This window comes from Colius striatus, chromosome 14 (assembly GCF_028858725.1).
Source record: "Colius striatus isolate bColStr4 chromosome 14, bColStr4.1.hap1, whole genome shotgun sequence".
Classification (NCBI taxonomy): domain Eukaryota; kingdom Metazoa; phylum Chordata; class Aves; order Coliiformes; family Coliidae; genus Colius; species Colius striatus.
The window spans coordinates 2418921-2436104 of NC_084772.1; the positions used below are offsets into that span (position 1 = coordinate 2418921).

The 17184-nt window shown below is 46.2% G+C and overlaps 1 protein-coding gene across 6 annotated transcripts in view; it reads left to right on the forward strand.

Moving 5' to 3' along the window:
- RSPRY1 (ring finger and SPRY domain containing 1) overlaps positions 1 to 17184 on the forward strand; it is a 40359-nt gene that overhangs the window by 1867 nt on the left and 21308 nt on the right. The window contains exons 2-5 of one of the 6 annotated variants that reach the window (XM_062007768.1): positions 10226 to 10408; positions 11997 to 12119; positions 12564 to 13045; positions 16850 to 16902. In XM_062007768.1, coding sequence (XP_061863752.1) covers positions 12714 to 13045; positions 16850 to 16902 — 385 coding nt within the window. In that variant the 5' untranslated portion in view covers positions 10226 to 10408; positions 11997 to 12119; positions 12564 to 12713. Of the gene's footprint in view, positions 1 to 8130; positions 8185 to 10225; positions 10409 to 11996; positions 12120 to 12563; positions 13046 to 16849; positions 16903 to 17184 lie in introns of those variants that run through there. The other 5 variants (XM_062007767.1, XM_062007766.1, XM_062007769.1 and 2 more) reach the window with 5 other exon arrangements.

The following is a 17184-nucleotide window of genomic DNA, read 5'->3' on the forward strand; positions in this document are numbered from 1 at the left end:
TCTTTTTTCCTCTGTTTCCCTGCTAAACCTCACAAATGCTTCAGCAGTGGATGTTCTCATCACCTGCCAGCCACCTGAAATATTTCCCCCTGTCTTGTCTCCCCTGGGATCCCATATTTGTGGATTTCTGCAGGGCTTTGCATTCTCAAGCTTGTCATATCATTTGAGGACTCTGGGATGCTGTTAAATCTATTTCTTTTTGCTGTGCTTATCCAAATGCAAACAATTGATCTGGTCTTTGATCTAAATCTGGCCTGTTCTTCTGCAACTGCTTTCACATGTGTCTTTGTTCTTTCCTGAAGCCAAAGGGTCCGGAGAGAGGCTCTTTCTGCTGCTGGTGCCCATTCCTTCCCTTAGGACACCCCTGCTTTCTGCCCCAATCTCTGCTGTTGGTTCTTGTTTATAAGCCTGGCTGTACAGGTGCATTTCTCCTGGTGTGTTCTCTTTCAGATGTGTGAAGCACAGCTGTAGTTAGGGGGTTGCCTCTTGTTGCCTCTCGCCGTTCCAGCATCCATCCTCTCTCCCGAGGTGCCCCTGAGCTCTCAAATCCACTCTCCAGCCATGGCTTGTGTGGGAAGCTCCTCCAGGGTATTTCCATGTGGTGTTTTACATCCTGCACAATGTCTGTCATTATTCTTGCTGATTGTGTGTTAGCTTAAGTGTCAGTTATACACCTGCTCTTAGATTGCTGATACATCTAATTCAGCCAGTCCACACACCTCCCTTACCTTCAGCTGTGATCCCACAGTGTGCTTTCAGGCACGTGGGGTTATTGGTTTCCCTTGAAGTCTTTAATGTTCCCTCTTGTTTCCTTTCAGCCTCCTGGATATGGGGTTTGACTGCTTCATTTTAGCCACTCCAGTATCTTGCCTTCTGGCATCTTAATTAGTGATCACTCAGTGCCTCCTTTAATCTCACTGTGAGGTGTCCCGTGCTGTCACCTTGTACTAAGTTGGAGGCAAGTTAACACAGTGAAGTTTGTCCTGTTCTGCTCCATTGTCAATGTGCTGTGCTTGGCATTTGAAACTGCTTGGCTTTGGGATTGTTTTTTTCCTCTCCTGAGCTTAGGCTTGGTCAAGAGCCTTTGAATTGATTCCTTTCAATGCTATGCTGGATTCACTCTCTTTGAAGTACCTCATCAGAATTCGGTGGTGTCACTTTGTGCTTTACATCTCCCAGTGTCCCAGCAATATATTTTGTTTGCTCTTCTTGGTTTGGGTGCAATGACTGTGAGGTTGGAATGGTGTGGACCTCACTTCCTTCTCTTTTCATCATTATGTCACTGAGGTCTAAGAAGTTAAATGTCAACTCATGGCTTGGGAAGTGATGTGACTGACCAATGCATTGTGATATCTCTTTGGCTATACCTGCAGCTACCCCTTACCTTGATCTACTACTGCTGTGGCCACATTTGTGCTTTACAAGCCCAACTCTGCTGTGGGGAATTTGTATATTTGATACATTTTGCCCATTCAGGTGAGATAGCAGACAGCTCAAGGTCTGGGGTGAGGTACTGAGGTACTGCTCCTCATTCATTAATGAGGAGTCAGAGGCAAGAAATCCATCCTTCTCCTGATACACCTCTCTCCTTGGAGAAGTAGTGTGCTCTAAGCATGCAGCACACTTGCATCTGAAGTTCTTTTTCTCCCTAAGGCTGTGTTTTGCTATTGGAAGTGCTTCCCTCTCTCTGTAAGCTTCTGAGTATCTTGGTGTTTTGCTGAACACAGGAAAAGGATGAACATTGAGGACATCTTGATTTCAAGGGTTGGCATGGCTTTTTGCATTGCTTGCTTCAATGCATGTGCACAAACTGATGTTAATATAGCTTGAGTCATAGGTTAGAGGCCAGCTGGTGAGCTGTGGGATAGAAGGCTGTGCCATTCCTGTGTATTTTCCACCTTCCTGTAGACAGTGGGACATCCTAGAAAGGTGGTAGTGGAAAAAGTGGGAAGGTGTGCTGATTTCTCCTAAAAGCAAGCTGTCTGGTGGCATGGGGAAAGCTTAGAGTTCTTCACTGCTTTTAACAATGTTGACCTAATGGTGGAGGAAAAGTGACTTGTGTGTTTGCACTCAGCTCTGGTCAATGTGTTGGTCCTGGAGGGAAAGAGTGAAAACAAAGATTGTTCTCTCTGTAGAGCTTTACACCTTTGGAACAATTAATGAAGTGATGTCTCAATGTGATTATCAGAACACTTGAATCTTAACTTTGTGAGCAGTTTCAGGAGGATTATGTAGGAGAAACCTCAGGTGGCTGTGACTTTGTCACAGCTTTTTGAAAGCTTATTAAATGGTTTTTGAGCTTTCTGCTCCTTTTGAGAGGCAGCCATGGCAAACTCAGATGGGTACATGCTCTCATTTAAACCATTTTTAGACTGCCTAGTGAAACACATCCATGTTTGGCTGACTTCCTAACCCACCAGCCTTTGTTTGAGTCATCTCTTGGGCAGTCAGTCTGTCCCATTGCTGCTCTTGGCTATGGAAGGGCTGAAACCCATTGACCAACTTCCTCTTGATTTTCTTCATATGGGCAAAGGCCTGAAAACACTGAGGAAAAAATCCCCAAACCCCCACACCACAGCTCAGCGGTAGGAGAAGGTTTCCCAGGAGACCTGGACTTGATGGCTCTGCTGCTGCCAGAAGCACTTGTTACACCAGGTCACCTGCTCAACATCAGGTTCTCTCCTGCAGCATCCTTTGCCAATAGACTTTAGCAGAACAGAGAGAAAAGGTCCTCAGGGCAGGACCTCAGAGAGACATAGCAGGAGAAACTAAGCTGGCTGCCTCACTAGGTGAGATATACAGGCTTCCAGTGACTTGTGCAGAGCTGTGCACCAAGTTCTGTAGGCTTCAGCTCTGGAAGCCCCTGATCAGGTATCACACTTCCAAGGCAGGTTTGCTAACCTAGTGACCTACATGTTGGCTTTGACTGAGGTAGCAGTCTTCTGAGCAGCTGTCACTGTATCCACTTACAGGAGGAAAGGGAGTCAGCAGGGCATCTCCTGCTTTGCCTGTGCAGTCCTGAAAGGAGACAAGCAAAGAAGGAGCTGCTGGTGTAAGCCAGCAAGGAAGGCAAGTCACATCACTGGCTCTCAGCTGCTGGCACCAACAGGTTGACCATCCTCTGATGCTGCTTGAATTTACAAGGGGAAGTTTCTTCAGGCTGTTTCCTGCTGTGGTGTTGGGTTTTTCACATGAGATGATCACCAGTGTCATAAAGTGCCCAAGCTGGTGAGCCTGAGAATGGGAGAGTCTAGACACTGTCTGCTCTGAGGCAGTTGCCAGACAGCCAACAATGCAAGCTTCCAACTGAGGCATCACTGAGTCTTTCAGCAATGTTACCAGGATCTTTCACACATCCAAAACTGTTTTCAGTGTATTTTATGCATTTGTAATAGCTTTGTCATGGCATCTAGCTGGGCTCATCTCTGTGGTCTACAGCAGGAGATTGTTCTGCCTTCTGCAGAGTGGTTTGGTACCTAACCTGCCTTTGCAAACAAGCCCAGCTCTGACTTGAAAGAAACAAAAGCACTAGGGTTAGTTTACAGGTAAGGAGCAGCACAACTCTGAGTTGTCACTGTTTCACCTCAATTAAGCAAAGCTGGTGGTTTGCTGACAAGAATCTGCCCCAGCTTCCAGCAGTGCTGTCTTGTAGCATCTTCCCATAGCCCATGCTACAATGATCAGGATGCCTCTGTGCCAGCCTGAGATACAGTTCCCACCCAGGACTACACTGTGGGACTATCTGAGCTGCTCAGTCTCTTGACTATCCCTCAAAATGCTTTTGTGGTTCATGTTCTGTTAATGTATAGAGTGCTCCAAGCTGAGTAGGAATTGTTGCAGTTTACTACAAGGTGTTGATCTCCCTGGAACTTGAGAGAACCTTTGGTTCCTGGATAGTAACATAGGTCATGCCTTACCCTTTCTGAAATGGATTCTGATTAATTTTACTAGAAAAAAAAGCTTTATAAGAGGCATTGTGACTTTTGTGGTGTTCCTTTGCAACTTTATACCCTGCCTGGTGCCTGCAGAGTCCACACTTTCTTCCAGCACTACTCTGGAACTTCTTGGTCCCTTTATCACAAATGGTTTTTGTCAAGATCCAGTGAATTAGTTTGTTCTTGTTGATGGCTGTAACTTTGGGGACAGCAAAGAAGATTAACTTCAATTAGTTGAAGGATTTGTTTATAAGCCTCCAAATGAATGTCTGTGCCAAAACTTAGTACAGTATAGCTAATCAATTTTATTTCATGGGCTTGTGTCCCTCCAGCCTGTAGGATTAGTGTTCCCTGCCATCTGCAGGGAGTTATCCTTATCTCCCTGCTGCTGCTGAAGCAGTGTGTGATACTCTGTTCCTTGGGCAACTGCTGAGCCCTGCCAGGCCACGTCAGCCTGCTGGAGGCAACTCTTGTTCAACTCCACCAAAGCTGTCAGATACCACTACCTTTTAAAAAGATTGTTATCTCAGAAGTGTATTCATCTGCCTCAAAGCATAACTTGTAGCTTTGTCTCTGAAAAGGAATGTAATGACCTGTCTGCAGTTTGGGGAGATGGGGACTGGGAGGCTTGATTGATACCAGCATTGAGTTGGGTGGTTCAGGCCTAAAGTGAAGCTGAGGCTTTCTGGAGGCCTTGGTATAACTGGGAGATGATCCAAATGATTGTGAGAACAAATGATTTCTGTAGAATCATAAAGGTCTTTTCCAACCAAAAAGATTCTAAACTCATCAAGTCCAACCCCTCACCCTGCCCAGCCCAGCACTGACCCCTCAGCACCTCAGCTCCACGCCTTTGGGATCCCTCCAGGGCTGGGCACTCCCCCAGCTCCCTGGGCAGCCTGGCACAGGGGCTCACACCCCTCTCAGGGAAACAGTTGTGCCTCAGCTCCAAGCTCAACCTCCCCTGGGGCAACTTGAGCCCATTTTCTCTTGTCCTATCACTCCTTACTTGAGAGGAAACTGCCCCCTGCCTCACTAGAACCTCCCTTCAGGTCAGTGTAGAGAGTAATCATGTCTCCTCTTAGCCTCTTCTTCTCCAGGCTAACTTGTGAGGTGAGGAAGCTTCAAAGGTGGTAACTGCTTCAACTTCTCTTTCAGCAAGAGCTGTAGCAGGACAGCCTCTGATGTCTGAGGAGCCCAGAGTCTCTTTCCCAGGCCTGCTTTGGAGATAGTAGTGTAAGCAAGAAAGTCAAGTTTGCTTTAGATCCATGTTGTAATTTGTGTCCCTGTACCCACTGAATAAAACTATTTAAGGGAAGTAAAAAGACAAAGCAGTCCAGTGACTGTAAAATCTGGCTCTCACAGTGAGTCTGCAGAAGAGAAACTACTGTGGTAGTAGATAGTGTCAGCTCTTTCTTTCTCCTTTGACTATTGTCACATCAAGTTGAACAAGAGAACAGATCCTTCAACTGCTCTTTCAGACAAAGCTGAAATTACCTAGGGGAGGCTGCAGAGTTAAAGCCCCATGTTTTGTGTAAGCCCTGCACAGCTGACCAGGCATTTGAGCAGAAGCTGCAGAGTTTTGAGATATGATCAGTCTCCCTTCCTTTCTGTGAAAGAGGATGCTCAAGGTCAGCTGCTTTTTGGTTTAGGGTGCTCTTAACTACAGCAAGAAAGTCAATGACTGTGGTAGTGGCTTTATCCTGGGGAGGGTGACACTGCATGACAATAAGTGCTGGTTCCCTCTCAGTTTTACCACTAGTCATAACCCTTGAGGATATTTTTAACAGAAACAGAATGAATGTAGGGGTTTACTTCAGATTACACACTATGATGTTTGGTTACTACCTGCAAAAGAACTGTCACAGCATTTTCTTGCCCCTCCCAAAGCCTGGGGTCCCACTGCATGTGCTGCATGGTAGCCACGTGGGATGCCAAGCAGCTCTTTCAGTTGCACAAGTCTTACAGTTGAGTGGTTGACCTCAGATCTGAATGCAGTCTCCTGAGGGTCTCAATTTCACATCCTAATCATATTTGATCTCCTGGGAATCCTTGGTTTTCATCACCAGCCCTGATCACTTCAAAGCTGACACCCTCTCTGTGTTAGAAAAGCTTGTTGTTGCAAGCAGGCTGCTTCCCCTGCTGTATCAGAGCTGATTATCTTGCAGCACTTCATTGCTGTGTTTCCTTCTTGTAGTTTGAACTCTTTATCTGACTGGCATCACAAGTATTTCCATCTCCTTCCTTTTTAGGAGCATCATTTCTTTGGGAAAGAAATGCTGAGGAACTATTTCTAATTATTTCATCTCCTTAATAGGAAACTGCTGCCCAAAACACTCCCAGTTTCATATTGAGAAGCTGTCAACTTCAGTGTGTGGTTTGCTGGTTAAGCTCCTGTGTTACTCTCCTCTTGAGAAGTCCCTGGTCACAGACCACAGTTGTGACAGAATCACAGAATGATGGGGGTTAGAAGGGACCTTTAGAGCTCATCCTGTCCAACCCCCTGCAGAAGCAGCTCTCACCTAGATCAGGTCACACAGGAACGTGTCCAGGTAGGGTTTGAAGCCCTCCAAGGAAGGAGCCTCCACACCCTCTCTGGGCAGCCTGGGCCAGGGCTCCCTCACTGAAACAGGTTTTCCTTATGTTCAAATAGAACTTGTGTTCCAGCTTCATCCCATCACCCCTTGTCCTGTCACTGGATACAACAGAAACAAGTGCTGCCCCAACCTCCTGACACCCACCAGTGAGATACTTGTAACTATCAATGAGCTCCCCCCTCAGTCTCCTCTTCTCCAGCCCCAGGTCCCACAGCCTTTCCTCAGAAGGAAGATGCTCCAGTCCCCTCAGCATCTTGCTGTCCCTGCCCTGGCCTCTCTCCAGCAGTTCCCTGTCCCTCTGGAGCTGGGGAGCCCAGAACTGGACACAGGACTCCAGATGAGGCTTCAGCATAGTAGAGGGGCAGCAGAACCTCCCTGGCCCTGCTGCCCACACTCTTCTTGATGCCCCCAGGTTGCCATTGGCTTCTTGCCCACGAGGCCACATTGATGCTCATATTTAGTTTATTATCACCCAGCACTCCCAGGTCTGTCTCTGCAGAGCTGCTCCCCAGCAGGTCACCCCCAGCCTGTGCTGGTGCATGGGGTTGTTCCTTCCCAGCTGCAGGACTCTGCCCTTGTCCTTGTTGAGCCTCAGGAGGTTCCTCTCTGCCCAATTCCCAGCCTGTCCAGATCCTGCTGAATGGCAGCTCAGCCTCTGGGGAATCAGCCAGTCCTGTCCTCCCAGTCTGATGCCAGCAGGGAACTTGCTGAGAGTCCCTCTGTGCCCTCACCCAGGTGGTTGATCATAAAGATGTTGAACCTGACTGGCCCAAAAACCCATCCCTATGGAACTCCACTGGCCACAAGCCTCACACTCCATTCTGTGCCATTGATCACCCTCCTCTGGGCTCTGTCATTCAGCCAGCTGGAGAAGTGGTTCTAGCAGTTAAACCTCACTCTACCAAGTGATGTGTGTGAAGGTGGGGTTTCTGTTTGCCTGGCAGTATACTCCATTTCACTGGGGAGGAAGAGAGAGGCATTTTCCATCATGAGGCAGTGTTGTGGTTGGCTGGAACTGAATATTTGAGGGGATGAATCACTGACTCTTGAGCTGTATATTTCAGAGGAAACGAGCCTAATGCCACTTGGAGCTGACTTCTGCATTGGCCTGCCCCATCAGATGATCCAGGGGAGGCTGGGTATGGTTCCCTGCTGCCAGGCAGGTGCAGATCCACTCAGGCAGCATTTATTTCCATGAGGATGACTTCACCTTTCCCACCTGGGCTTCCAGGTTGGTCAGCCAGTGCAGCTTTGAGCTCCTCTGTGCATCAATGCCCATGCCTGAGCCTGCCAGGAGTGCAGCAGCTCTCTGTGCTGAGGCCCTGGCCACTGCTGCTTCTCTGCACAGGGGAGGGTCCAGCTCAAACAGGAGCTGTGCCCAGAGCTGTGTTTAAGGGGGAAAAAGGTGTCCAGGGAGTTGTTTGGTAGGGATTTTGCAGGTGCTTTCTGGTGTACAGGAGGTAGTGTCAGGCACTGGCATTCTCTGTTCCTGCAGTATCTGCACAGGGTGAGAGGTGTCAGTACCAGTTACTTCTAGAGAAGAAAATCTTGTGTTTTGGTTGTATGTTTGGCAAGTCTTGTCCTACATCTCAGAGGAACATCTGATGGTCTGACTTCAGAGTGAACAGATGACCCTGCCTGTTCAAAAGCAGGTACAGGCCACTGCCTTTACCATTTCTTACACTTAAGGTGGGGTCAGGCTTTGATTAAAATACCATTGCAAAGTAAAAGTATTGCCACCATTGTAAATCTGACTCTGCTGGGAGCAGCTTTCATAGTCTTGTGTTCCCTTTGTACAGTTCCTAAAGAACATTCCTGGCACAAATGCAGAACCAAGGAGCTGGGGCTTCCATTGCAGTGTACCAGAGTGACACATCAGGCCTAACCATGGGGAAAAGGCTCTCAGTTTTCACATGGAGAACTTGTTTTCTTCCTGTCCTGTAGCCCAGTTGCTTCATCTGAAGACTTTTGGTTCTACTTTGACTGGTACTTAGTGTTGAGGAAAATGGTGTTGACATGTGTCAGTGTGGCCCTGCCAGGAGGTGTCTGCTCCAGTGGCCTTCCAGGGAAACTTACTTTTGTTCTTCAGCCCTTAAGCTCACAATGTATTTGGGTTTAAAGAGTGTTCTGATGTGATACTAAACCCCAAAAGTTAAGTGACAGACTGCATTAAGTTCTCCAACAGCACAGCTTTTAAGAAAGCTCAGTTGGTCACAGCCTTATACTGGCAGATTGCTGAGGTTTCAGAGCAGTTACAGAGACTCTTGGCTCTGTAACTCCTAAAAATGAATTAAAATAGATTATGAAAGATGAGATCTTTTCCATAACTGTGTTTTTAAAGGTAAAACATGTGGCCTTTGTCTCAAGAGACTGAGCTATTAACCCTCAGGCACGTGTACCAGGAAGGAGCCTGTGTGTAGCTATTAAATCCAGCTTTAGGTACCTGCTGGCAGGTAGGACAGGAGGCTGATTGGCCTCTCTGTGCACTGCTGGTGTGATGTTCTTGGTTTGCTCCTTAGCTATTTTTCTCTCATTTAGACATTCATTTTTTTCATTTAGTCTTGAAAAATAACCCCTTTCTCTCTTACTCTCATAGTGTTTGCAGGTAGACTGAAGTATTTGTGGCATGAAGGAGCCCCTGGTTCTGTGTCCAGGTGTTGTTGAGAACAGGGATTGGTGAAAATTAGACTTCAAGTGAAATTGTTTGACCCTTCTCTCCATCTGTGTCAGCAGAGAGTGTTACCCCTTACTGAAACAGTAGCATTTAACCTTCCATGATGCACTAAGTGCTCTAGGTTTTATGTCTTGGTTGTGTCACAGAGGTCTCCTGAGTTTGGACAGAAACAGGACTGATCTGTCTCTCATCTCTACTGTATTTCCCCATACTGACCTGAAGGTTGATGTCTCACTCCTCTTTCCTTCAGCTGTGAGAGCTGGGCAGGGTGGCTGGCAGCAGCCTGATGCTCAGGTTGCAATTCATTGTGATGTAAAGCTGTGCCTAAAAAATACAGCAGCTCCAATGAAATCTAGTACATCTCTCTTTGTAAAGACTTTTCTTCAAAGTCTTTTCCCTTGCACTTCAGAACCTCTCTTCAGGCATTTGTACTCCATCCAGGCAAGCTGCTGTGCAGGCTGCAGCTGCAGCAGTTTCTTCTGCTTTCTCTCCCTAATTATTTAGCCTTTCACTTTGAGGCTTGACAGTGAACTCCTTGTACATGATGGCAAGCAACAGCCCAGTGAGTGCTGTCAAACTCAGCTCCTTGCTGAATCAGGGGAGTTTATCCCTTTGTTTCTCTCTTCCCTTTATCTAATCAACTTTTACAGTGTACTTGCTTTATTTTCTGCTGTCTTTACTTGAGGCTGATCTGGAGCAGATATATGCTCTCATTCTTCCTCCTGGAAGCAGCAGTTTGAGGGGAGAAAGCAGTCTCTTGCTCTGTGCTTGGTTCTATGATACCTTGGAATACCAAGGCAGAGGTTGGGGCTTTCTGTAGCTGTGTCTGCTCCTAAAGCTAGTTGGTGGCAAACTGGGTTTTTGAAGCCTTGAGAATTTCCCCTGTAAAGACTGAATGTAGCTTAAAATGACAGCCTGGCTTGATGTCATGGCAGGTGTAGGGGGAAGTTGAATACATCTACCTTAGAGGCACTTTCCAAGTGAATTGTTCTCTTTTTCCCATCTCCCTTCACTTTCAGGAACGATGCCAAATTGTCCCTGAAGCCAGAGCCAGCCACAATGACTTGCTGCCCCTGATAAAGGCTTGCAGAGTGCTGCTTTTCTGGATACAACTGTGTCTGTGCCCCAGAGAAGTACAGTCCACTTCTGTCACAGTGCTTTGTGAGCAAGCCCAACTGTTCCTGAACTGAACCCAAGTAAGGGTGAGTTGGTTGCAGTCTCTTGTTTTAAATCATGCTTTAAGGTGTCAACCAGAAAACCCCAGGTTTCAGTCATCAGTTTTAATCTTGATGAATGTCCATTTCTGTTCCCTCAGGTAGGTTCTTGCTCATTGCTAATCCCTAAAGTACAGCTTTTCCATACTTCTTTTGATGACAAGGTAGACTCCTTGTGTTAACACTTCTGTAAATTACAGAGCAGCTGAATTCAGACTCCATCTCTGGTTTTAGTGTTGTTACTAAAAGGCCCTCAAAAGTGTCTGGATTGATAAATACATCCATCATTTTTCCTTAGGAAGCCATCTTTTCATTTAACATCATTACACACCCCCTGTGACCTTTTAGGGTCACCTGAACCAGTTGTATAAGTCTTTAAGATCTGTGCAATCTGGTTTTGTACCCTGGAAATCTTCATGCTGACTGGAAAAGATAAAAGCTGTGTGTGCTGAGGTGGAAAGGCTCCTGAGCCTGCTGTGTCCCATCTCTTAGAATCAAAGAATGGGAAGGATTGGAAGGGACCTTTAGAGCTCATCCAGTCCAACCCCTCTGCACAAGCAGCTCCCACCTAGATCAGGTCACACAGGAACGTGTCCAGGTGGGTCTTGAAGCCCTCCAAGGAAGGAGCCTCCACACCCCCTCTGGGCAGCCCTGCTTAGAGAGTAAGGCAGACACCTTGTGATGCTGAACCCTTTGTAATCATTTGTGGGTTAGGAATTTCCTGAGCAAGAGCTCAAGACCTTGGGTTTGCAATCAGTGTCCCTTGAGGGAGATTGTTGACCTTCAATTAATTTCTGAACACTGAGCTTTTCAGTGTACTAAAAGCACATCATCTACTTGGGGCTACAGAAGAGTCTGAGAGCTGCTTCCCAGTGGCTCTCCAGAGAGAAGTCTCTCTACAGTCAGAGACATGCTCATATGACCAGTATCTGGCTTTTCAAGTCAAGCTGTTAGAGTCTTGTCCCAAATGGTAGCCAGCAATTGCACAGTTGCCACTTGGCCCTGAGGGTAGGAGCCCTTTCAGGTTTGAGAGGTGACAACTGTCTTTGACTTCCTTTTAATTTGATGGTGCTCCATGTCTGCTGTCAAATAGACTGTTACTTTACAACTAGGTAATCAAACCACCCAGGGCATTCACCACAACTTCTAGCTTAAATGGTAAGCTTGATTTTAAGAGAATAACAAGCATTTAGGCTTCAAAGCTGTTTATTCTGGCATGTTTGAACTACATAAGTAGTGCAATGATGTCTTTTGTGGGGCTTTATTGTAGCTGAGACCTTATGTACTATAGAAACACACCCTGTGGCTTGAAAGAAATGAAGTGGGGTTTTGAATCCTGTTGCTAGTATTCTCCTTGTAATGATTCAGAGGGACTGCCCTACAGTTTCAGCTGCTAGCAGGCCTGTATTTGAATCAAGGGTGAAAGAATGACTTAATTAGCCTTTGTTCACAGAAAGGGAAGATTGATTTGATGCTTGAGCTGAACAAGTGTAAGACCCACACAGAAAACACCCCTTTCCAAATCTCAGTTAGACCTGTAGGCATTAAAATGGTGTTTAATTCCTGTTTGTTTCAGGGTTGGTACTTGATGCTTCTCTGGGTTGAGAATCCAGTTGATGTAAAGATGTGTTTACACTCAGGTGGACTGAGTGCTTCCCTGTTCAATCTCTTGCTCATTGAGATAGGCCTTAACTCTAAGGTTAGTTCTCTACAACTTTGTGGAGCCTGTCTGGAAATGATGCTGTGAAATAACAACCTGAAGTGTGGAGCCTTTATTTGGGGTGGCCTGAGCAATCTGTATCTCTAAAGCATTAAGAACAAATGCAACTGGTTTGTTAGTATTTGAAGGGTAGCAGTGTGCCAGGTTTAAGGACAAAGTCCTTCCTCTGCTTCCAAACAGCATGGAAGAAATAGGAAATAGTAATGTAGGAAGGAATGGTGTGTGGGTGAGAGCTCCTTACCCAGTGAGCTTCCTCCTACTCCTCCTCTTCCTTCCTTTCCCCCTCCCACTGTAGGTTTGGGTACAAACCTTCTGCTTCCTAGGTGCTTTATCCACCAAGACTGATTCTGTTTCCTAAAACAGGAATTGTGGTGTTGATAACAAGCAGTAACACTGACTCTTGTTTTGGGTTTGCTTTTTCAGGCCTCCTTCTGGATGACCAATGTGTATTTTAACCCATTATCTCTGCAACTAAGCCTCCGACTTGCCCTCCATTCCAGCTGGTAGCAACGCTTAGGATGCGAAGCAGTCCCCGTTCAGGACGGCACAAACCTTGCTCTTGAAGCTTTCTAGATGATTGTAGTTGCTTTGGTTGTGTTCTATGCTAGCAGAAGCCTTTTTCGAGCTTTGCTCTCCACTCTAGAGCCCCACATTCCCCTTTTACTGGGAAGGATGGGCAACTCCTGTGTCTGCCGTGATGACAGTGGAGCTGAAGACAACGTGGAGCCTCAGGGTGGGCAAACAGCCAGCAGCCGAGTGCACGTGCCTGAAGCCAGAAGCCAGCCCAGGGACCCCGTCCGTCCGCCCAGGAGGGGCCGAGGGCCCCACGAACCCAGGAGGAAAAAGCACAATGTGGATGGGCTGGTGCTTGACACACTGGCTGTGATTCGGACGTTGGTGGATAAGTAAGTACCTCCTCAAGGAATAATTCAAGCTGAATTGACAGTGTTGTTGTCTCCTCTCAAACTGTGGCTCCCGTCCTGTCACCGATCTCCACCTGACCCTCCCTGGAGCCAGCCGCCTGTTTCCATCTGGAGGCTTAGGAGAGGAGCATCTTCCCTAGGTAACAGAAGTAGCTCCTGAGTTGCCCAAGTTCAGACTTCCAGGAGCTGAGGAGCTTTCTCACAGTGGTATGAGCCTACACCCAGGTGGGATGAGGAGTGTGCTCAGTGTCAGCTGACACAGCTCAGGGAACAAGGAACACTCCAGACTTTGGGAACTTCTGTCCTAAAAATCGGTTGTTGTTGCAAGTTTTCTCCTTTCAGGCTGTAATTTATTCCTTTGGAAATAGCAAAACTCAGAGCTTTGATCTTGATTAGCTTGTGTAAACAGTGAGGCTTTCTTTCCAGTTATAAATCTGACTGCTTTTTAAAGCCAGTGTGTTGTGACTGTTCAACTCATGATCCCAGAACTGCATTCCTTTCCTGCCCAAAGCATCCCTTAAGGGTGTGGGGGATATTTATGGATCCATCCTTATTTTTTCTAGCTCTTCCTTGCTTTCCACAGAGCTCTAAAAATACCTTAATGATGGGTTAAGTTAGCTCATCACCTTTTGGGTCAGGTGCAGGCTAGGAATGGGAAAGGACAAAACAGAAGGAAGAACACTGTTCTGGCTTCACAGCTGGGGCTTGAGCTTAAGGTGGCTGAGGCTCAGGGTAAGTGAGCAATGTATTTGTGTTGTTACCCTGGAGTGTGCCAGCAGAGGAGGTTGCCTCCCTGCTCTAAAATGCTTTAAATGGAAACACCAGCCCTTGTTTTACCTGAACATTTAAACCTAAGGATGTTGGGGGTTTATTTTTGTGGTCTGACTTCAAATCATGGCCAACTTTTTTGCAAGTGTCTCCCTGCTCTTGCACACCTTCCCCTTTCCCCCAAGTTCAGGTCCCTCAGCTGTTTCACAAGGCCTTTTGCATAGTTGATCCTGTTCCTGTGGGTCTTGCAATGTGTTTTGTAATCTTGTAAGCACTTCCCTGTGCTACTGAGGGCCAATAAGCAGAGTTATTTCACTGATCCTGGAGTCCTGTTTCTGACAAATTCCTGAAGCTACTGGAACTTTGAGACACACTCCAATGAAAGACTCATTGTATAGGTTGAGAGAGACTTCTTGAAGCTCACTCCTAGCCTCCTGCTTAAAACCCAGGTCTAATGGGAGCAGGTGGCTCAGGCTTTTATCCAGTCAAGTGTTGAACATCTTCAGAGCACAGAGATTGACCTTCTCTTTGCATCTTTGTTCCAGTGTTTGACCACTCCTGTGGTTTAAATAAGTAAATCTCTTAAGTTGGAGTTGCCCATGTTCCCACACCCTGCTGCTGCCTCTTGTCCTGTTGCTGTGCACCTCTGAGACCAGCCTGATGCTTTCTTCTCTGCTCTTTCCTGTTACACAGTTACACAGCAATAGGATTTCTCCTCTTTGTCATGTCCCCCCCACTTAAGGATGAGCAAACCTCTTGGCTGCTTCTTGCATGTCATGTTCTCCAGCCCTCAACCCTCTTGGAAGCCTTCTGCTAGACATAGTCCCTTATAGCAACATCTATCTTGGCCTGTGGAGCCCAAAATTGGGCTGTACTGATATACTGCTTTCCCTTGTCTCATATGAAGGCAGTTGACAAGACTCAGCTGGTTTCAGAACACCTAAATATTACAGGTTCTTGCAGATAAGGCAAAGACCTGTGGCTGTGAAAAATGGAGGGTTCAGTTTGCCTTGGGAACAATCTAAATGTATCTGAACAACTTGTAAGGAGCTTTTCTGCTCAACTCCAAGTTAATAATGGTCCTTTTGAGATCAATAACCAAGCTCACTTGCAGGAAAAACAATCAGCTCTGGAAATCATGTATGTAAGTGTGAGAAACTGTAGGAATAACATGTTCCATCATCACCTCTTCTTCCTACAGCCTGATTTTGGGGTATTTTTCAGTTTTGGAAGCAAAAATGTTGAGGAAGGTGACAAGTTTCTCTCCAGGTGAAACAAACAAGTGCAAGGATAAAGTAAAACTAAAACCATCTAAACAGCAGCAGGTTGGGAATACAGGCAGAACCCCTTTTCCATCAGGTCTATACTGCAAGTTACTAGATGGACACACTCTGAGATGTACTTTTTATGCTGTGAGCTGCAATGAACAATTGCTGCTTCTGCTTGCTCTCTGTCTGGGTATTTTTACTCAATCTCCACAGTTTGAGCCCAAAACATAGCTGACCACTAGTTTGCTTCCTCTCATGTCTAGAGATCTCTCCATTTGCTAGAAGGAAAAGGAGTTCAGGTTTGTTTCCCAGCCTCAGAAGGATAAGTACTGGTTCTTGGAGTTTAGATAAAGTGCTGCTTTGCAAGTTAATACATGAGCAAGATGCCTCCTTTGTTTCCCAAAGAGGAAAGTGTGTGCTGGAGGGGAGGCTTGGAAATGAAGTGGTTAAAGTAGCAAATCACTGGGCAAGGATTCTCCTTTGCTCAGTGCCACTACTGCTAACACCTGCTAGCTGTGACAGAGCAGGAATCTTGCTGATTTAAAAACTCATCCTTTTAAATCAAAGCCTTTACTTGGATTTAGAGCTACTTGCTTTCTTCTACAAGGCTTTACATCCCTTCTCTGGAGGTAACTCTGCTTGCAGTGACACACTTTTTCCTGCTGGAGATTGGTTTCTGGAAGAAAGGCTGAGAGATGCTTGGAGAAAAGAACCAAACCACCAACAAAACCCCCCTATTTCAAATGTTATGGTGATACAAAAATGGATGAAGCTTCACTTTAGCATTTTCTGGTGGAAATGTTTAACACTGTGGAGTTTTTTTTTGTAAGCAAAGCATGTGTTAATGTCAGTCTCAGTCAAAACTGACATCTTTATGTTACCTGGTAATGAATCCCTCCAAAGCAGGCAGCTTTGGTACCTGCATTGATTCATCTGTGCTTGAAGTTTGCCACAGTTCATCTGCATTCCACTTTCCCAGTTTCATTGCAGAGCTGTGTGATACAAATTGAGTGTGGAATGTAAGAGTCTGAGCCTGGGGCTCATTCCCAACTATCACTGAAGAAAGCAGTTGGGACATGCTGCTGCATAAGCTTTCTGGGGACCTGGAGATACTAAATAGGATGCTGAGATCTTGCTTTTGGTATTTTGAAGAGCAGTGTCTGCTCAGATAAACACACCTGGCCATAGCTCCTTGTCCTTGCTCCAGCAAACCTGCCTGAGGGCCTGAGCTAACTGAACTTCTTGGGTTTTCACGTGGGAACTGGGTTAAATATTGTCTCTTAAGGCAGTGAAAGTGTTTTCTTAACAGCTCTTGTTGGTGAGCTTGGCTTCTATAATGCTGTTAGATGCTTTGCCTGTCAGTTTTGTGGTGCTGGGTTTGAATATTTATGTATTTAGCAAAGACTTTGTGAGGAAAGAATGTTGAAGCTGTGTCCCTTGTGTTCTGCTCTTGATGACCAGTCTCATGAGCAACCCTGCACTAAGGCTGAGCATTACATTCAGCTTTTGGATGTGCAGATATGGATCACCATGTCCCTTATCAGCTGTTGTAGGTTTGCAGATGTTGCCTTTGAGCCAGGGAGAGGCTCCAATCCCTTCTGTGTTTCAGCTCTGAAAATGACATTAGCAATCTGCAACCTCCTTTTGTTAAATACCTGCTGGACTGATTTTCTGTCTGTGTTGTTGTTTTATTCAGTGTTTTATGGTGATGACTGTGCATACATTTTGACCTGTGTGATATCTCTTTCAGTGACCAGGAGCCTCCTTATTCAATGATCACGTTGCATGAAATGGCAGAAACAGGTATCAAGGCACTGTGGTGGGCATTTCAGTTGGGATTCCAAAGCAACCCAAACCCCCTTTTCTTTTTGAAGAGAAGCACACATGTCACAATGTGCTGTAGCTCTGGGGATGTGGGATCCACAACAAGGTTTTGCTTTCACAACTTTCCCCTGAGCTCATGGCATTTGCCTGAGGGGGGGGTTTTTTTGGATCCATTAAAACTTCCCATGTGAAGTCTGCAGAAGGAGCCAGCCATGGCTACAAGCACATTGCATTGGCATTAAACCCTAAGCCACAAAGAAT